At 39.5% G+C, this 22477-nt stretch overlaps 1 protein-coding gene and 1 pseudogene across 1 annotated transcript; one reads left to right on the top strand and one right to left on the bottom strand.

Annotated features, from left to right (window-relative positions):
- Positions 1-13034: 13034 nt before the first annotated feature.
- On the bottom strand, positions 13035-15027 carry LOC131899500 (ribonucleoside-diphosphate reductase subunit M2-like). The gene is given in 3 exon segments (XM_059250984.1): positions 13035-13189; positions 13192-14025; positions 14028-15027. Coding segments are annotated over 3 exon segments (1290 nt in total). The 5' UTR covers positions 14329-15027.
- A 99-nt stretch (positions 15028-15126) lies between these two features.
- Positions 15127-22215, top strand: LOC131899881 (claudin-34-like; annotated as a pseudogene).
- Positions 22216-22477: the final 262 nt, after the last annotated feature.

Here is a 22477-nt window from a genome sequence, read left to right as displayed (position 1 = left end):
ATACTGCCAATCCTATTGGCTATCCTACTGCTGAAGATGCCATATACTTATGTAATAGAATATGAATCAATCAAGCTAGAACTTGGCTATGTGTTTCATCCCTACAGACTAGATTTTGTAGTGATAGAAATTGCTACAGAAACTGCTAGTAGAGAAAACTGATTATCAGTCTCACCCAGCTACAAATCCTGAGAGCTATAATAAAGACCTGCCTTCAAGATATGCCCATTTTTACATTTTTTAGAATTGGATTTAAGGCCTGTTCCTTGAGATATAGCCTATACATGACATTGTTAAAGAGTTCAATAATCTGAGATTAAACAGATCATGGGGCCTAGAGTAAAACATATTACTGTTTTTCTGCTAAATGAACATAGCAACATCCCTAATGACATATTTCTCTACACATAGACCAGTTCATTGCTCAGTCTTCATCAGAGAAGCTTCTTCTTGCAGTATATGATCAGTTATAGAGAGACCCACAACTGGACGATGTGCAGACTGAGATAACTTGTAGCATTTGGCCTGAAATAGGATGTTATTATCACCTCCTGCAAGACTAAGGAATCAATGCGAAAGCGGAGGTAGGAAGATTATTAGTGCCAGAGTAGGTGGACACCCTCAAGGAAAATGTTTTCCTGATGTGACAAGGCAGATGCACATATGAACTCAGACAGTCTGTGAGAGCATACACAAGAACTACAGAAGCTCAAGGCAGGCAAAATCCCAGAATGGATAAAGTGACATAAAGTTCCTCTCCTATCCAAGAGGCTATTTGCAATTGATAGCTCTTGGTAGAGAGAAAATAACTTTCTTCAATGGAGAAGCATTGGGTCTATCAACTATACTCTAGGGCAGGCCCCATGCTCAGGAGTAGTTGGCCAAGAAAATTCAAAGACCATGTTTTTTAAGCTTTTAAATTGTGTGTGTTTTTTTGTGTTTGTTGTTTTAAGATAGAGAAAGAACAGGATGCTACATGAACATGTAGGTTGTAGAGGATGTAGAAGGATTTGGGAGATTTGAAATAATATAACCAAAATACATGAAATTCTCAAAAATAAAAATAAAAGAAGAGACATCTCCATTAACATAATATCATAATGTTTTCTATGAGTTGGTTATAAAGGGGACCCAGTGATCTGAAGTGAGATTCTAATTAGTCTTAAAAATAAAAACCTAGAGTCAGATATAGAGGGTGAAAGCTGAAAGATCAGAGAAGCAGAACATCCAGTCACCAGACACTTCTTACCTCTATGAAATCTAAGACCAAATTGGGGGATTCTGTTTCTACAAATCCTCAGACTAAATGGGGCTGAGGTCTTGTGTCCACCCACTTTATATTCCTGTCTCTACCTCCCTAGTGCTTGGATGAAAGGCCTGAGCCTCCCATGTGCTAGGATCAAAGGCATGATCCTCCCAAGTGCTGAGATCAAAGGCCTGAGCCTCCTATGTGCTAGAATCAAAGGCATGATCCTCCCAAGTGCTGGAATTAGAAGTGTGCACCACCACCACCCAGCTTTGTTTCTCTTTTAGACTGGTTCAATCTCCCAGAGCCCAGGTGACCTTGAACTCCTGATCTTCCTGCTTCTTCCTCCCAAGTGCTGGGATTAAAGGTGTATACAACCACTGTCTGGCCTCTATAGTTAACTAGTGGCTAGTTCCTCCCTCTGATCTCCAGGCGAGCTTTATTTGTCAGAACACAAATAGAGTATCATACAACAGTGACCCACTTCTGAACTTGAGTTGATTTATGAGAAACTTCTCAGTTACTTGCAAAAACCAGGGGCTTTTTCCAGTGTACATCTTGCAATGAACAAAAATGACACGGAAATCATCATCCTCACTGACACATATGACAAAGCAGGCACAGGTTTTGGGGATGATTTTCTTGTGAGTTCTCTTTCTCTAGTAAGTACAAAGCAGCTCCAATTCTATTTTAGCTGTGTTTACAATACAGATTATGGTTACTCTTAAGTCTTCGTGTGCTATAGATGTTACCTCACCCATACAGCACACTATTATTGAAGGGATGTCAGGTGCCCTAGATCTATTCAGTTAGATAAGTATCCTCTGGATCAGCCCTAAAGACCTACCTCTTTGGGGCCTCTTCTCAGTGATAGTCCATGCTAAAACACCACTCAGGCTCAGCAGTATGGGGACAGAGCTTTAATTGCACACACGCCCAAAGGAGCCAGTGTCCATCTCTGAGAAAGGGACTGAAGAAGGGTTGTATGAACTTGGGATTATTAGGAAAACAGCAATGGACCTCTTTTAGTAGGGTTTGGTCTTGCTCTCAGAAGTGTCATCCTGCCCCACCAGACTTTGGAACTCTTTTATAAATTACTGCAACCATTACAAACTGCTAATGGCAGGGAGTGGGGACAGTAGCTGGGAGGATATGGTGGGAGGTGGGACCAATCAAGAAGATCCTGAAGTTATAGGCATAGTGAACTACCCTGTGGGTTCTGGGAGTCAAACCTAGGTCCTCAATAAGAGAAACAAGTGTTCTTTACCTTCTGAGCCTTCCAATCAGCTGAAGACTAAGTTTTATTTTATTATTATTTTTGTGTGTGTGGTTATAAGGATCAAACCCAGGGTCATTCCCACAGATCTAAACCTCTACCACTGAGCTATAGCTCTAAAACACTGATTTTTGTCTCTGTTTTTTGTTATTAAAACAGGTTCTGGCTATGTAGCACAGGCCTGCTGAGAAAATGTGAACCTTCTGGTTCAAATTGAATGCTAGGATTATAGGCTTCCACTACCTGCCACATACCCAGTTCAATTTTTTGTTGAAGTATGGTATTTGTGTGAGTGTGTGTGGGGGGGTTGATAATGTATGTCAAGACCAATGATTGATCAGGTTTTCTTGTTCACTCTCCACCTTAGAAATTGATGCAGTCTCTTTATTGAACTTGAATCTTGCCAAGTTGGGTAGTCTACCAGCCAGCTTTCTTTGGAGATTACCACATCTCTCTCTCTTTCTTCTGAGTCCTGAGATTACATTCAGGCCTCTACAATTCAGCAGAAATTACCTACATGCTAAAAATCTGAATTCAAATCTTTACACTTGCAAAGCAAGGATTCTACTCAGTGAGCCACCTCCCAAGCCCATTAGCATTAATTTTAAAGGAGAAAACTAACAAAAAATATTTAACTGTGTGTGTTGGTTAATGTCTGAAATCCTAGGGCTTAGGTGGCTGAAGAAAGAAGACTTTCACTGATTTGAGGCTATCCTGGGCTATATATGCAGTTCCATGGCAGCCATAGGTAGATAGTCACATCCTATCTCAAAAATTTATATATATATATGAAAATAAGAAGAAACTGTACTGAGTATAGTACTGCATCACTGTAATCTTGACTTCTTGGGAGGCTCAGGCAACAGAATCAATCATTTGAGGCCTACCTGGGTTACAGAGGGAGTTCAAGGGCAGCCTGAGATACATAGGAAAATCCTTTTGAAAATTCAAAGATAAATAAATAGAAATCAAAAAAGGAGGCTGGAAGATGGTTTAGTGGACAAACTGCATGCTATGTTAGCTTAATGACCTACATTTGAATTCATAACGCACACAAATAAGTGCTATAGGATAATGCTTTTGTACACTGGTTTAATAAAATGTTGATTGGCCATTAGCCAGGCAGGAAGTATAGTTGGGATAAGCAGACAAGAAGAATTCTGAGAAGAAGAAGGCTGAGTGAGGAGATGCCAGCCCATTGTTCAGGGAACAGCATGTAATGGCACACAGTTAAAGCCTTGGAACATGTGGCAACATATAGATTAACAGAAATGGGCTGAATTTAAATGTAAGGGCTAGTCAATGATAGGCCTGAGCTAATGGCTGAGCAGTTTTAATCAATAGAAGCCTCTGTGTGTTTACTTGTGTCTGAGTGGCTGCAAACCGAATGGGACATAGGAAAACTTTCAGTTACATTTGGCACACCAATGCAGGGCTATCAGATTTAAATAAGGTCTAAAAGAGTTTCAAAAGGGTTTCTAAAAATACAAGGAGATAAAAATAGTTTTCTACTTCATGTCTCATGTGGGTCAAGATATAGAGACACCAAGGTACAGAGATGCTGTGGCATGCTGACTTGAGCTACAGTATGGCAGGTTCACAGTGTATGGGCTTGAGTGCAGCATGGTGGATTCCTGCCACTGTACACAGTGACATCTCCAAGCTACACATTGTGCTGCTTGGTGGATTTAACCTTTGCTAGTACAGACCACCACCAACCCCGAAAAAAAGAGGTTTCTGCACTATGTGCTGCTTTGATAGAAGCATAGACCCATTGCCTCCCCAGAGTCAGTGGAGAGCATTGCTCCCAGAGCTGGCAGTGAATTATCTCCACTATGTTGAAAAGCTGAGGTAGGCAGAGTCAGCAGCCAAGGCTGCTACTTCTGTACTAACCACTACAATTTAAAGCAATAGATTCACAGTAAGGCAGGTTCAGATGGAATAAGACTTTAAATGGTTTACAGTATATGTAAAAATGTATATATGCTTGGAAGAGAAAAGAAAATGAATATAGACAGTTATATAAAGAAATAGTTTTGAAAAATAAAGACTTTAAAGAGACAGTAAAGGTAGTATAAAAAATAATCCCCATAAAGATGGATATTACACAGAAAATCTGGATTATATTGTCTTCAGGATTTTTAACTGCAGAAAGACATTTGATTGTAAAAGCTGCTGAGCTAAACCATGTTTTAAAGGTATCTTGACTTCAAAGTTTGGATCTAAGGATACGTTGCTTTGGAAAGAAGGCTTTGCTTTTGTTTCCACAGGAAGCAAGAGGCTATGGATTTGTTCCAGATTAAGATACATCATGTTTGATCAGCCAAGACCTCCTGAAATGTTTCCAATGACACCATGGCCCAGATCATCCAACATCCAAAATCAACATAAAGGCAGCTGGCTCAGAGAATACAGCATTACAGATTACTCGAGTAAGGACTTGACCATAATCCTAAAATTTTCTTTGTGTCCTCATAAGATTACCAGCACCCTCTGTCAGCAGGAAGTAGCCTAGAACACTACCCCTACATCCCCAAAATATGGATTATGGATGTTTGTCTTTGTTTAGATTGTTGGTTACAAATTGTTGTTGGCCATAGTCAACCTCTTTCTAAAAGAAGAAAGGGAGATATGATATAGAAATATAGGATAAGTACTTTGCATTGCTGTAGATTTTAGTTTATTGATACAAATTTAGAGTTGATTTTGTTACACTAAATATATATATTTACTCTCGTTTAAGGTATTATGTTTATGTAACTCATTTAAATTATAATGGATAATTAAGAAATACAGGTTAATAATCACTTATGATAACCAAACTTGTAGTCATGTTAGTTAAGTTTTCTAGATATACATAGATATATTTCAATTAAGTAGGTAATCTTCAAACACTTCAAAGACCTACAAAATATGGCATTTAAAATGTTATAAGAACTTTGACTTTCTGGACATTGAGACATGTCTGCTCCTGGAGGCACCAATCTACTTCAGAGAAGATAATGGGCATTGAAGATATTCATTACGGAGTTTGCTTTCTTTGTGACAAAAGTTAGTCACTGTGCAAAAAAGTGTCCTTGTGTCGACTGCTTGATAAAATGTTGTATAAACTGGACATGCAGGACCCATAGGAAGGTGACCACTGAACTTTGCAAGGCGAAATGGTCCTTCAGGTTCCTGCTTTGCAGAAGAGACTGCCAGACATTCTACAGGACACAGAGAAAAAATGACTGAGAAACTAGACCTATGGCCTGAAGATGGATGCCCCAATGTTGCAGAGGAACTTTGGGTGACTGTCCAGGCAGCCAGCTGTCTCTGTCATTATCAGAATCTTGGAAGTTGCTAACAATGCTCTTCCTGTTTACTTGGATAATATTATATCCTTCTGAGGTCTTTGATGTAGTTGAAGACTAGATAGTTATACTTTTCCTTGGTTATGATAAGAAATATGGTAGATAGAAACCTTAGAGTCAGAAATATAAGATAGATAGGATATCTTCTTTAATTTTACCAAATACAAATAGACTAGATATTGTAATTCTTGTTTGATAACTGTTCTGTTATATGTAACTTTACTATGTTAAAGTTAAAACTCCAAAGGGACATCAGCTTCATTGATGGATGCCCAGTGTTCACCGACAATAGATCCACTCAAATGACACCAGAAATAGTCAGGTGCCAATGTTACTGTTGACGTGGCAGATAACATTTTTAAGATTATTTTTATTTTGAACATATTTTTTTCTGTTTAACTGATAACCCAAGATGCTGTTCAAATAAACACATGCATTAAGTAGCATTAATAGAAACTCCAAAAACTAAATTAGTGCTTGCCAAGCCCTTCCTTGGCATTCACTCAACATGTGACAGAAGGACAAGGCATATTATTAGAAATGCTCACTTAAAAGGCTCAGCCATGAAGTACTTAAAATAATCATGATGTTTAGAAACTTCAATAGCTTAAAATAATGCACTGAAAATATGTTACTTCTTTCTCTGTATTTTTTTTTTTTTTTTTGGTTTTTCAAGACAAGGTTTCTCTGTGTAGCTTTGCGCCTTTCCTGGAACTCACTTGGTAGCCCAGGCTGGCCTCGAACTCACAGAGATCTGCCTGGCTCTGCCTCCCGAGTGCTGGGATTAAAGGCATGTGCCACCACCGCCTGGCTCTTTCTCTGTATTTTTAAAGTGATAACTTGCTATTAATGACAAATGTATACAGTAACATTTTTAATATTAATATTGAAATTATGATATAATTACAACATTTCCCCCTTCACTTTCCTCCCTCTAAACCTTCACATATACCTGTCTTTCAAATTCATGGCCTCTCTTTGAACTATTGGTTGTTACATGTGTTTGTGTATGCATATATTTTTTTCTGAATATAACTTGCTTAGTCTGTATAATTTTTAAAAAATATTTCATGGTAAAAATAGAAAAAAAAATGATTCAAGAATATGGCTTGCAGGGCTGAAGAGATAGTTCAGCATTTAAGAGTGCCTTTGGCTCTTGAAGACCTAAATTCAGTTCCCAGCACCCACATGATGACTCACAGCCATCTGTAACTCCAGTTCCAGAAGATTTGACACTTTCTTATGACCTAAGCAGAAAGAAGTTATGTACATGGTACACATACATACATGAACATACTATTAAGTTGATAGAATCTGTATTAAATGAGTAAATAAAATCATTGTGACTTATCATAACTTTAGTCATGTCACATTTACTGATTTTAGTTGCCTGCAGCACGTAACTTGGCCAAATGAAAACCAGTCAAAACCCCAGAAAAAATTAGGAAAGGCCCCTTTCACTTTCTAGCTGTATGTATTTTGCAAATGACTTTGCACTCCTGAGTGCCTATGTCATCTTTATAATTGGAGATAAACTGTAGTTAAAAGAGTTAATGGGCAGATGGTCTTGGAACCACAGCCTGATAAAGACAGTGAGTCTAATCTGTAGGTACAGTTGTTCCCTTGTTTACAAGCATGCAGTCTATGACACAATGACTACTGCAAACCTCACATAGTATTTCAAATGTAGGGGGAAAATTCATGTGTCAGTGTTTTTCTTTCTATTCTTATGGGTATCGAATAGTCATGACCAAAATATAGGTCAATATATTATAGAATATTTAAAAACAAATACAATGATGATTAATCTCACAATAAAATGTTAAATACTTACGAATGTTGAAAAAAGTTATGGTGGATCCCTGACTTTAAGCTCTACTATAGAGTTAGAGTAATAAAAACAGGTCAGTATTTGCATAAAAAGAGATATGAATTAAAGATCCTGACAGTAATCCAAATACCTTATGAACACCTGATTTTTTAACAAAGAAGCTAAAATTATATAATGAAAAAAGAAAGTATCTTCAACAAATGATGTTCGCATAATTGGATGCAGCATGTAGAAGAATACAAATAGATCCATATCTATCCCCATGCACAAAACTCAAGTCCAAATGGATCAAAGACCACAATATAAATCCTGCTACACTGAACCTGATAGAAGAGAAAGTGGGAAGTAGCCTTGAATTCATTAGCACAGGAGACTACTTCCTAAATATAACACCAGTAGCACAGACAATGAGAGCAATAATTAATAAATGGGACCTCCTGAAACTGAGAAGCTCCTGTAAGGCAAAAGACATGGTCAACAAGACAAAAACGACAGCCTACAGAGTGGGAAAAGATCTTCACCAACCCCACATCTCATAGAGGGCTGAACTCCAAAATATATAAAGAACTCAAGAAACTAGAAATCAGAATGCCAAATAATCCAATTAAAAAATGGGGTACAGATCTAAACAGAGAATTCTCAACAGAAGAATCTCAAATGGCTGAAAAACCTTTAAGGAATGGTTCAACATCCTTAGCCATCAGGGAAATGCAAATCAAAATGACTCTGAGATACCATCTTATACATATCAGAATGGCTAAGATCAAAAACACTGAAGACAGCTTATGTTGGAGAGGATGTGGAGCAAGGGGAACACTCCTACACTGTTGGTGTGAATACAAACTTGTACAGCCACTTTGGAAATCAGTATTTCCAAAAATTTCTCAGAAAATTGGGAATCAGTAAGTCTTCCTCAAGACCCAGCTATACCACTCTTGGGCATATACCCAGAAGATGCTCGATTATACCACAAGGTCACTTGCTCAATCATGTTAATAGCAGCATTATTCATAATAGCTAGAACTTGTAAACAACCTAGATGCCCCTCAAGCAAAGAATGGATAAGAAAAATGTGGTACATATACACAGTGGAGTATTACTGAGCAATAAAACAATGACATCATGAAATTTTAAGGGAAATGGATGGAACTAGAAAGAATCATCCTGAGTGAGGTAACCAAGACACAAAAAGACAAACATGGTATGTACTCACTCTTAAATGGGTATTAGACACAAAGCAAAGTATAATCAGGCTATAATCTAGAACCCCAGAGAAGCTAGGTAAAAGGAAGGACCCTAAGAGAGATACACATGGAGGGCTCCATGAAGGGAAAAAAGTTAAAATCTCGTGGGTAAACTGGGAGGGTGGGGGATAAGGGAGGGGAATGGGGATGGGAAAAGGAAGGACTGAGATGGCCGAGTGGAGGGAGGGACCAAAAGGGAGAGCAATGAAAGAGATATCTTGGTAGAGGGAACCATAAAGGAGTTAGGGAGAAACCTGGTACTAGAGAAATCCCCAGGAATACACAAGGATGACACTAGCTAAGACTCCTAGCAATAATGGAGAGGGTGCCTAAATTCACCTTCCCCTATAATCAGATTGGTGACTACCCTAATTGTCATCATAGAACCTACATCCAATAACTGATAGAAGCAGATGCAGTGATCCACCAACAAGCACTGGGCTGAGCTCCTAGACTTCAGTTGGAGAGACAGAGGAGAGATCAAAGGAGAAAGTGAGGTCAAGATTATAATGGGGAAAATCACAGAGAGCTGACCCAAGGTGGTGGGAGCTCATGGACTCTGGCCTGTCAGCAGGGGAACATGCATGGTCCCAAACTAGGCTCTCTGAATATGGGTGACAGTTATGTGGCTAGATTTGCTTGGAAAGCCCCTGGAAGTGGGACCAGGACTTATCCAAGGTGCATGAAATACCTTTTTGGAACACATTCCCTAGAGTGGGATACCTTGCTCAGCCTTGATGCATGGGGGAGGGGCTTGGTCCTGCCTCAAATTTAGAATGCCAGACTTTGTTGACTCCCCAAGGCAGGCCATACCCTCTCTGGGGAGTGAATAGGGGTGGATGGGGAGAGATGGGTGCTCGGGATGTCTTTCTGTATGCTGTGAATGCGTGTTGCTCTGATTTGGTTGATAAATAAAACGCTGATTAGCCAGTAGCCAGGCAGGAAGTAGAGTATAGGCGGGATAAGCAGAGAGGAAAATTCTGGGAAGAGGAAGGCTGAGTCAGAAGTTGCCAGCCAGACACAATGGAAGCAAGATATGAAGGCAGAACTGAGAAAAGGTACCAAGCCATGCGGCTAAACATAAAGAAGAATTATGGGTTAGTTTAAATGTAAGAGCTAGTCAGTTGTAGGCCTGAGCTAATGGCTGAGCAGTTTTAATTAATATAAGCCTGTGTGTGTTTACTTAGATCTGAGCATCTGTGGACCGGGTAGGACATAGAAAAACTCCAGCTACAGATGGGGGGACAGGAAAGGGGAAGGAGGGGGAAGTGAGGTTGGTATGTAAAATGAAAAAAACTTCTTTAAAATTAAATAAATTTTAAAAAAGAATATGATGGGACATGCCTAAAATCCCTGTCTTTTGCAGTGGAGTAAGGAATGTCACATCCTCAAGCTATATGGTGAGACTGCCTCAAAAATCATGAACAAAGACAAAGAAAACATTATATTGCTATTTAATCCATCACTTTATATCAACCTTTACATCATTTTCTACCTGCATCTCTTCTTTATGGTAAAATTAAAAACATGGTTATACTAATGTGACATGTTTTTTTTAAGGAATAACATTTAAAAATATATTTTTCTTTGCATTGTTCTGTTGACTGTATGCGTATCTATGCACCACTTATCCAGACACCCCTGAGGGCCAGAGGAGGGCATTGGATCATATAGTCAGACTTTCTTAGGACTGCCAGCTCCTAAGTAATGACAGAGATTTTTTATTAATTATGAAATCTTAGTTTTAGTTTAGTATTCTTCCCATCAAGCTCTTAAAACTTAAATTAACCCATTTATATTAATCTATGTTCTGTCATGTGGCTCATTACCTCTCCTCAGTACCATATGTCCAACTTCCTTGGCGTCTGGCTGGCAAAACTCCCCTCCTCAGATTCTCTCCCCGAGTCCCTATCTCTGTTCAGAAGTTCTACCTATCCTCTTCCTGCCTAGCTATTGGCCATTCAGCTCTTTTTTGAACCAATTTGAACCTTAGGCAGGTGAGGCAAAACAGAGACACATCTTCACAATGTGCAAAAAGATTATCCCAAAAGGATCCCCTTGAAATGGAGGTACAGATATTGATATGCCTTGTCAGTGTTAGGAATTGAAACCAGATACCAAGGAAAGCAGATTCTATTAACCTCTAAAATACTTCTCTAGCCCCTAAAATTTTAAAGTTATGTGTAGCTATGTGTGTTGATGTGGGTATATGCCATGTATGTGGATATACCTTCAGAGACCTGAGGAGAGAGTTGGGTATCCAAGAGCAGGAGTTAGAGGTAGTTGTGAGCCATGTGACATTCCCATGATTTTAGAGACATTCCCATGAGTTTAGAACTCAAATCACATCCTCTAGAAGAGAGGCAAATGCTCCTAATCTCTAAGCTATCTCTCCAACCCCAAATAGACACATTTTGAATATCTACATTTCACTAAGCAATATGAAAAACTTTCTTCCAGTATATTTCTTTTTTTAATTTTGAAACTTTTTTTATTAATTTCAAGTAACAATAATTTAAAATGTATAAACTATCTCATAGTACAAAACAATAAAGAAAGGGGACCAGGGATCAAACAGCTGATAAGCATCAGTTAACAAACACACTTGCTTTTGCTGTTTTGATGTAAGACAATTCCACTTATGTACCCCTAACCAGCCTCTCAAACTCACTAGGTGAATTCTAGATTATTCCCTAAACACAAAGCAGATCAATGCACATAAAAGCAGATTAATTTGCACTAGCTGTTAGCTGCATTTACTGGTCTGCATTTCAGCCTGACAATCTGAGTGGAACACACATTAACAGCCCATGTAGTACTGGTTTCTGGTGTTTAGGAATTCACCGGGTAAAGCCAGGTATGGTGGCACAAACCTTAATCCTGGTGTTTGGGAGACATAGGCAAGTTTAAGAGACTAACATGGTCTACACAGCAAGTTCTAGGTCTAGTCAGTTAATAAGTGGATTAAATTTCAAAAGTACCTGTTCACACAATCAAAAGTCTCCTGGATCTTTTAGGATAGCCGATTTCAGCCACAGCTTTACTACTGACAAAAATCAAGAGTGTGTGTGGGTTACTATTGAAAATCCTACCTATAAAGCCCTTTCAGTACTCCATACTAAACAGAAATGGGGCAAAGTATAACTTGTAAAAAGAAAGATACTGCTTTTCACACAAATGAAGACCGGGACAAGACACCAGCAAGTGTCCCAAGTCATGCCTAAGTTTCTACTGACTCAAAGTTGGAAGTTCTATGAAGCAGATGTCCTGGTCTCTGGGATAACATACACCCTGTACATGACTAGCACCAGCAGGCTAATGCCTAGATCTCACAAGATTGACTTCAAAGCTGATGAAAAAGCATTTGAAAGGCCGGGCGGTGGTGGCGCACGCCTTTAATCCCAGCACTCGGGAGGCAGAGGCAGGCGGATCTCTGTGAGTTCGAGGCCAGCCTGGGCTACCAAGTGAGTTCCAGGAAAGGCGCAAAGCTACACAGAGAAACCCTGTCTCGAAAAAAAAAAAAAAAAAAAAAAAAAAAAAAAGCATTTGAAGTCACTGAAGAACACAAAGCTTGGAAATGACATGCTTACCCAACACTAACTTCTTAGTCACTTTTTAATCAGCTGTCATCAGTGGTAAATAGAACACTTGGTGCTTGGTCTAGAAACCAAATAAACCAGGCTTTCCCCCTTGACTGTGTGAAAAATGCCAGTTTTATTTACAAACTTACGTAAACTCTATAGAGTCCACAGGAAGCAGTGAATGAGGCTGACATCTTTAAATGGCCTGTGGCAACTAAATGTTTAAATCGTGCTTGCCTAGACCAATGCTGGTAGTGCTTTGAGGCCAAAGGTGACCAAGGACAGGATCTCCCCTAAGAATTCAAGTACCTTTTGTTGTTAAACATCCTTTCTTCTTCTAGTGACCCAACTAGCAAAAAAAGTACCGACTGAGGTAGCCACATAGTTTTTGGACACCGGTTAACAAATTTAATGACAATTTATGGTGTAGCCAGTTGATTGTCTTTTTGCTGATTTTTTTATGACATGGGGAGGAAAATCAGCAAAGAGCACAGTCAGTTTACTTAGAAATCAGTATTCAAGGTAAAAGAATTCTCTGTTGAATTTGACATCACCTTCATCCTCTGGTACTCGCCCACTCGCTTCTCAAAGAAGTTTGTCTTTCCTTCTAGTGAAATATTTTCCATGAAGTCAAATGGATATTCTACTTTGAAAAGCTGTTAAACCCCAGCTCCAGCATCAGCCTGTCCACCACAAATTCAATGTACTGCTTTATCAGATTGTGGTTCATTCCGATGAGCTTCACAGACAAGGCCTCCGTGAGGAACTCCTGCTCTATCCTCATGGCGTTGGTAATTATTTCTCTTACTCTCTGCTTTGATGGCTTGTGTACCAGGTGCTTCAACATCAGGCAGGCAAAGTCACAATGTAATCCCTCATCTCTGCTGATAAGCTCATTGCAAAATGTAAGGCCGGGCATCAGTTCCCGCTTCTTCAGCCAAAATATTGATGCGAAACAACCAGAAAAGAAGATGCCTTCCACAGCGGCAAAGGCCACAACACGTTCTCCATATGTAGCCTCTTTGTCCCCAGTCCAACGCAAGGCCCAGTCGGCCTTCTTCACACAAGGCATTGTTTCAACAGCATTGAAGAGATATTCCCTCTCCTTGGAATCTTTAATGTAAGTGTCAATAAGGAGATTGTACATTTCAGAATGTATGTTTTCTATGGCAAGCTGGAAGCCATAGAAACAGTGGGCCTCTGTAACTTGAACTTCTTGGCTAAATTGATTCACGAAGTTCTCATTGACTATGCCATCACTCACTGCGAAGAAAGCCAGAACGTGAGATATAAAATGTCTCTCATTGGGTTTCAGAGCTTCCCAGTACTGAATATCCTTGGAAAAGTCCACCTCCTCAGCCGTACAAAAGGAGACCTCAGCTTTCTTGTACATCTGCCAGATATCATGGTATTTGATGGGAAAGATGATGAAGCGGTGGGGGTTTTCTTTCAACCGCTCATCCTCAACGCTGGGGTTAGTAGATACTTTTTCAGTTCGGCTGGGTCTTGTAAGGTTCTCCTCACAACCTTGCTGGCCAGGACGCAGGTCTCGCTGAGGATCAGGGGCAAGTTCTCCTTGTCAGCCAGGCTGAGTTGCTTCAACGGCAACACCTTCAGCTGATGCTGGTTCGTGATGGTGGCAAGCAAGACATGGACGGAGAGCATGGCAAGCAAGAGCAGAGGCTGAGGCAACGAGAGGAGAGTGAGGCAGCTGGAACCTGGGGCCCCAGTATATTTCAATGCAGTGCAAAGTTGCTCTATAATACTCTGTACCACAAACTGTAATTGTTTATTCATTGTAATTTGTAAATATATTTGAGGAGTTTTTCACTTTCGTTGCAGCTATAATCTCATTGGCTGTAGAATTCACCTGGACCTTTCTACACATCTCTGATGTATTAGCTGTGTGCTTTCTTTGACTGTTGATACCAAGTCTGTTATTCTAATAACTAGGGACAAAGCATTAATACATATGAGCCTATGGTGGCCATTCTCATTCACACCACTCCATTCCACTCCCTGACCTCCATAAGCTTTGCAACAATATAATGAGGCAAAATACATTCCATCCAACTTCAAAAGTCCCTGGAGACCTTTACAGTCTCAACAGGGTCTCAAAGATCATGGTCTTTCCTGATTCTCAAGGGAATCTCCTAACTGTAACCCAATGTACATTCAAAAAGCAAATCACATACTTCCAACATAAAATGCATCTCTAAGTGGCAATGAATTTTCTAAAGTATCACCTCTTCCAATGACAGAGGATAGAAACTATTCTTCAAAGAGGGAGAAAGGGAAAGCAACTGATGATAGGTCTGAATCAGTCAGGTATATAAAGACCATAAAGAGGGAATCCCATTGGTAAACACCAAATCCTGCAAATGTTGACAAGAAAGTACATCACAAAAGAGAGCACAGACAATGCCACAGTCTCCCCCCACCCCACCAACAGTGTCAAGACTCAAACATTAGTGAGAGAAAACAGGTAGGTGAGATCAAGTGAGGCTTGGAATTTGATGACACAATAGAATTTTTAGAACTAGAAGTAGCCAATAAAAGACCAAGAGCCCAGAGCTCACTGTGAAGTCAGCAAGGAGCCTCAAAAGACAAATGAGAGGAGCAGATTCCTTGTCAGCTCCACTGGTCTGTATAGCTGGCTGTCCTGTTACATCACCTACCATCAGTTCACTTAACGGCAGCATCTCTGGTTAGTAGAGCTTCCATCTATCTTTATTGTATACTCTAAATAATGAGGTTAAAAATTCATTCCTATCAAAATTCACCACTGCCCATTTTCAGTGTATAGTTCCACAACAGAAAGATCATACACTGCTGTGTTGGGGAACCATCACAACTTTCTATCTTCTCTAGCTAAATTCTATAATTATCAAATATCACCTCTTATTTCTCCATGCTCTGGACCCTAGCAACCATCATTATGTTTTTTGACTCTGTGCGGTTGAAACCCCTCGACTTCCTTAGCAGAATCCCATGGTATTTGAGATAATTTCTGTCTTATTTACTGTTCTATTACTGTGGCGATATATTGGTCAAGGCAACTCTTATGAATGTAAGCATTTAATTGGAGACTTGCCTACAGTTTTAGAGGGTTAGTCTGTAATATCATGGTAGCAAGCAATGAATCCATAGCTGAGAACTCACACCTGATCCACAAATTGCAGGCAGAGAGAGAGGGAAAAGGGGAGAGAGAGAATGAATGAGCAAAAGAGAGAAAAAGAGAGAGGGAAAGGGAGAGAGAGGGAGCCTGGGCCTTGTATGGGCTTTTAAAACCTCAAAGTCCACCACAGTGACACACTGCCTTCAACAAGGTCACACCTTCTAATCCTTCTCAAACAATTCCACTATCTAGTGACAAAGCATTCATACATATGAACCTAAGAGGATACTTCTGTTTCACATCACTACACTAATTCCCTGGCTTCCATAGGCTTTGTAGCATTCTCAAGATGCAAAATGCATTCCATTCAGCTTCCAAAGTTCCTGTAGTCCTTCCCCAGTCTCATTACTCTCTCAAAGTCCAAAGTCTCTCCTGACACTCAAGACAATTTCTTAACTGAAACCACATATGAAATCAAAAAGCAAGTTGCATACTTCCAATATAAAGTGGCATAGAACATGCATTACCATTCCAAATAAGAAGAAAAAGGGCATAGTGGGGAAATACTGGACCAATCCAAGACAAAAAACCATCAGGATAATTCCAAGTCATGTCTCTCTATGCCCTATGGCAGAGGATATAGATGGCTCTTCCTTTCCAGCTTTATTGTCTGCAACTCAGGTCTCTGTCTTGGGCTGGTTTCCTACCTTGTCTGCAGTTCTTGGCAGTTATCGCATGGCTTTTCATCTCCAACATGTTGGGGTCTCCAATGCATGCCAGGTTTCTCTTTCACAACTTCACAAAGTGGCCCCTCTGGAGCTCCATGCAGGGATACTCCTGCCACAGAACATGCCTTGCTGGCTTTTCTTCACCACGTGGGAGATTCTACAACCTTTTCCTGTATCCCTCTTGACTCTAAATTCAAAATCATGTGTCTGATATTTCCAAGTTATGCTGGTTGTTGGGGGTTGAGCTAGGCCCAGTCCTTGAATTACATTTTCATAAAATTTCAATTACTTATGGCTTTCTTTTCTGGTTAAGCTTTCCTTCAATTCTTTTCTAAAATTGGGATCTCAGCTAGATGGAGTCTTTCCCTTTCTTTAAACTTCTCATATGCTTGGGAACAGGACTTGGGTCCAACATTGTATTTCCTGATTCTTTTTTCCCATCTAACTGTACAGTCTGTATTTCTATTTTCCCTATCTTTTTCATTGTAGATATGCATAACAATGATCACCAATAATCATGTTATTTAGTCAATATTAGGCTGTCATAATCTCCTCTGTCAAAGACATTAATCCAAAAGTCTTCAGTTTAGCCTCTGGCAAATTTTTGGAAGGGCAAAAAGAAGCCACATTCTTTTCAAATGTTTCCCAAGTAGGGTATCTATTTCAATGGCTGCTATTTGATCCCTTTTGAAGCCTTTTGACCCAATCCTACATACATTACAATGCTCTCAGCACTACTATTTTCCAAGCTCCTACTAGGATGACCCATTAAGCCCAGTTTAATGTATTCAACCACTTTTCTCATCCAAGGCCCAGAAGTCTTCCATATTTCTCTGTCTCCCCATTCCAAGGTGATCTGTACATCCCTCTTAGGGTCCTCCTTGTCTCAGCTTCTCTGGAGTTGTGGGTTGTAGTCTGATTATTCTTTGCTTTACATCTAGTATATCTACTTATGAGTGAGTACATACCATGTTTGTCTTTCTGAGTCTGGGTTACCTCACTCAGGATGATATTTTCTAGTTCCATCCATTTACCTGCAAATTTCATGATATCATTGTTTTTACAGCTGAGTAATACTCTATTGTGCATAAGTATCACATTTTCTTTATCCATTCTTCAGTTGAGGGGCATCTAGCTTGCTCCCAGGTTTTGCCCATTATGACTAATGTTGCTATGAACATAGTTGAGCAAGTGTCCATGTAGTATGCTTGAGCATCCCTTGGGTGTAAGGCCAAGAGTGGTATCACTGGGTCTGTCTTGAGGTAGATTGATTCCTAATTTTCTGCCTCAGCAAATTCTATAACTCCATTCCAAATTGTCTGAGCATGCCAGCACATACAAGAAAGTTGTGACTCATTTAGGATTGTAAGCAGAAGGACTGGCCCAGGGAAATACAACAGGTTTTTTTAAACCATTTCCAGTTGAATTTCTGACTGGAACTTTTTTGCTAGAAAACATGTCTGTATTCCTTTACTTCACCAAACCCTGTAAAGCACAGGCAGCTCATGAAGTAATTCAAGAATTAGATGAAATATTTCTGTACCCTGATATGAAGTCTCTGCCAATGTAGTAATCCAAATCAAGCAAATTTAAAATAAAAGACCTAGTTTATTGGGCAAAATGTTCCCAGGTGATTTTCCTGATCCCCAGAAATGAGACCAGGAAAGAATACTGGAATAAAAAAACCCACATGATCATTCTCCAGGAGGCAGTTTCAATACCCTGTAAGTGTGGTCTTGAGTAGAGTTTGGGGTTTGGAATGGGGGAGATTGAAGCTAGAGAAGAGCTTCCAACTTAAATATTAGTATTCATTTTCTTTTAAGTCGTATTCTTATAAATATATCCTAGTATCCAGGTGCAGAAAGAAGCTAGAAGATCACAACTTCAAGTGTATTCTGAGCTCCAGAATGATCTTAATGACATTTAGGCCTATTCTGTGAGGCCATTTCTCAGATCAGACAAACCAACTTCAGCAAAAAAAAAACATGTGAACATGGACTACTCTTGGAATCAAGACAAGTTTGTTCACCTTTCAACATCATGTCTAATAATAATAATTCAGTAGTAGAGTGCTTGTCTAATATGTATGACCCCCCACCTTTAATAGTCAGCAAAAAAGAAAAAATATGTTTAGGATTATCAGGTCAAACAGAATGATGGTTATTTATGAGGCCCTTTGCAGAAAGGCTCTGGGTACAATAATGTCAACAATTCCTCACCTTATGCCAATGTCCAAAGTATTACTAAGAAAGACTCTTAGACACTCCCCCAAATGTTTTCCAAATGTTGATTTGGATGGCTTCTCTAGCCTCACTCTCTTCATTCACCTTCAACTACACCTGCTGTTGACCTGCACCCAAGGATAGACTGATAATCTGAGCCTTCATTTCAGATCAGGTCTCAGGTACAAGATGACATCCACTCTCCTCATTTCTACCACTTTGAGTCCTCCATTTGATTGACTTAGGGGAAATGTCCTTTAAGAACTTCCACCCACATGTGGCTCTGTTTCTTCATCTTTTGCTCAGTTAGAGCACATATTTACATATATACACACACTGACTCCTGGAAAGACCATTTGTAGATGTAACCAACCATCTTATTAAATAAGAAACACAGAGCCAATGTAAAGATAAAAGCCCAAGAGGTCAGAGCTATGAGCCTTACCTTTCCTGCTTCAGTGATCCTCTTCAGCCAAGAGAGAGACCTACTTCCTGAGTGTTTGTCTTTATATAGACTTTCTGTTCTGCTTTCTCATTGGTTGTAAACCCAACCACATGACTGCCTCATCACTGCCTGTTTGTACAGACCTCCAGATCTTCTATGGTTAGTATTGAGATTAAAGGCATGTGTCTCCAATGCTGGCTGTATCCTTGACCACACAGAGATCTACCTAGCTCTGCCTACCAAGTGCTGGGATTAAAGGCATGCACCATGAATGCCCAGCTCTGCTATGGCTTGCTATTAGCTCTGACCCCCAGGCAACTTTATTTATTAACATACAAATAAAATCACATTTCAGTACAAATAAAATATCACCATAAACATTTTTAATAAGCACTGCCTAGAAATCATGCTACAAGTGCAATCTATGGTATTAACAAAGGATTACTAAAAGCTAAAACCATGTTGCCTCTAAATACTGCTTCTTGATCAGTGAAAGAGAAAATGCCTTTAGATCCTTGTTTCTAGTTGTTAAATTCTCCTGATTTGGTAAAGTGTTGACTTCAGGGACCTGAGTTCTCTTTGGCCCACCTCAAAATACATCCTTAAATTTTCTTCTTGGGGACACAAAGAAGGACACCCATGTACATACAGACTTCTTAAAAACACATCCTGTGGAAAAGCTCTCCCAGTTATAGGGGTATGGATTCATGGTAGAACATTTCAGTAACATTCAACAGTCCTGGCAACCTACTTTTCTCACACACACACACACACACACACACACACACACACACACACACACACTGCAAGCATCATCACCATAAAAAAACAACAAAAATCTTTACACAAGTTATGTATAGTAGTCACACATATAATGTCAGTACTCAGAGTCTGAGAAAGTGTTGTTTCACATCTGAGACCAACATGGATTACATATGAATTTGGAGAAAAGTTGAGCTAACATTGTAAGATCCTGTCCAATATAAACAAAACAACAACAACAACAAAAAACCCACAAAAAAGTTCAATGAGAGAAGCAATGTGACAGACATTTAGCTTAAAACAAAGGTAGACCAACCTGATTACAAGGGCTCAAATTTATCATATTAAAATCTACCCAACATATTTTAAGATAGACAAAGTAAATACAAACATGAACGAATAGATATAATTTATGCTGTGTGTCTTAGTTTTTCTTTCTGTTTCTGGCATAAAATACTGTAAAAAAAACCCAGCAACTTACTGGAGAAGGGGTTTATTTGGCTCACATTTCCAGGTCAAGACCCATCAAGTCAAGATGGCAAGAACCTGAAGCAGCTAGGCACATCACATCCACAGTCCAGAAGAGGGAACAATGAATTAATACATTCCTTTTAGCACTCAGATGCAGTTCTACACTCACATACAGCTCATAGTCCCCTTCTTGGGGAATGGTACTACCCACACTAGGTAGGTTTTCCTACTTCAATTAGCATTATCAAGATAATTCTTCACATGCAGGCCTACAGACCAACCAAATCCAGACAATTCCTCATTGAGACTCTCTTCTCTGACCGTTCTTATATTGTTTCAAGTAGACTATCAAAACCTACCATAAAACTATGGATATACGTATAGTTTCTTTGTATTTTACAATTGCCTAAGTGTGAGCATTACTCATGTTCACAAATATTCTAGGATACAACACATTTTAATTATTACCGTGAAATGAGTTGCTTAAAGATAATGTATAATATGTTTCATATTACACATATCAGAATAAGTTAATTTTCTACTACTTTATGAGTTTCTATTTCTTTACTATCTTTCAGTATTGATGTGTTGGTGTATTGGACTCGGCCCATGAGAAAGAAGTGAAAAAGAAGTTGAAAATTTCCAGATTAGCTACTGGGTATGGAAAACTCATGCAACTGGTGTGAAAGAGTTCTCTAAATTCCACAATGTATGAACTTGACACTGTGTCTCCCTCAAGTTGAATGCCTTAGTATCTACTCAAGAGAAATGACTACACAATGCATGTTTCATGTATGCATTCTTGTTTATATGGTAATGTCTTTAACAGGTGAAGCTTTGAGCTAATCCAAATGTCCAAGAACAATGAATGATCAGGTAATGTTTGTCACATCACTAGGACAAACTTCTCACACTTGCTAACCCTGTGTTCCCTTGAAAATAGCATGCTACTGATCAGATGTTGGATCTCATGCTTCTCATACTAGCCCTTGGGAAGGAGAGGCAGTGGGATTTCTGGAAGTTCATGGCAAATGTAGAATTACACAGTACAGAGCTTGTGTGGATTATCTACCTGCCTGGACATATTGCCACAGGGGCCTTGTCAGACTTTTCTCATACCACATACAAGTCAGCAGATATTTAGTCCAAGGCCCACTCTGTCAAACATAACGCTTTTCTCTAAGTACTGTAAACCCAAGTACACTGTCCTTGTCTTGAATAACTGTCTTCATCTTGTCCTGTATATCTTTGCAGTTCTCGAGTATTCGCTGTCATCATCATGTTGAAAAACTACAATCACCAAATGGGAGGTTTTGCTTTGACCATGGTGGCCTGGCTACTTTGCTGCATCTCCATGGGGCCCCCTCAGTGGCAAGTATGGCACTATGAAGATCCTATGACTTTCAAGCCTACAGTCGCTTTTGTGGGCATATGGAGAGCCTGTGTTTTCCACAATGGCCACAACTCCAGCAACATCAGAATATGTCATCAATACAACTACCGTGACTCCTTTGTTCCACTGTATATTTGAATAAACCAGCACCTGCTGCTGGTGTCTAGCTTGCTTGGGCTCTTTGGGAAAATCACCACCATTATTGCTCTTTGGACCATGTGTATGGGAAGAGTACAGCGGAATGCCATCTGCAAACCATTCAGCCTTTCAGGGATTCTGAACATGATCGCTAGCAGCTTTCTTTACCTTGCTGTTTTATTAAATTACCTGTCCACCATTCGCAAGTGGGGGGTTGCCTTTCCACCATCTTTCAATATGCCTTCCCACCCTGACACTCAGAAGATTGGCAGTGCCATGGCTCTGGCAATTATAGCTGCTGTTTTCTTTCTATTCAGTGGCACAATTTTCCTTGCTTCGAATTTAGCCATAGGCAAGACACCCCATTCCAAAATTTAAAAGTAAATTGCTATCTTATACCACCTTGAAACTCCAGCAAAGATAGAGAGCTTTAGTCATGTGTTTACATAAGTTTTCAAAGAACTCAAAATGATGCCAAATGTGGCCTGTGGGGGGGGGGATGGTCAAGTTGACCTTCTCTTATCTTTTTTTGTTTCCTTAATTCATTATTTGGATTATGGGCTTTCATTAAATAAAATCTCATTTGAATTGTCATATAAAAATCTGTGTTTTATTACTGTCAACAAAAGTAAATAATAAACTTAATCCATATTGAAGTGAGTGTCAAAG

This window comes from Peromyscus eremicus, chromosome X, assembly GCF_949786415.1.
Source record: "Peromyscus eremicus chromosome X, PerEre_H2_v1, whole genome shotgun sequence".
NCBI classification, from domain to species: domain Eukaryota; kingdom Metazoa; phylum Chordata; class Mammalia; order Rodentia; family Cricetidae; genus Peromyscus; species Peromyscus eremicus.
The sequence above is the reverse complement of the archived record's forward strand: the minus strand, read 5'-3'. Positions and strand labels throughout refer to the sequence as shown.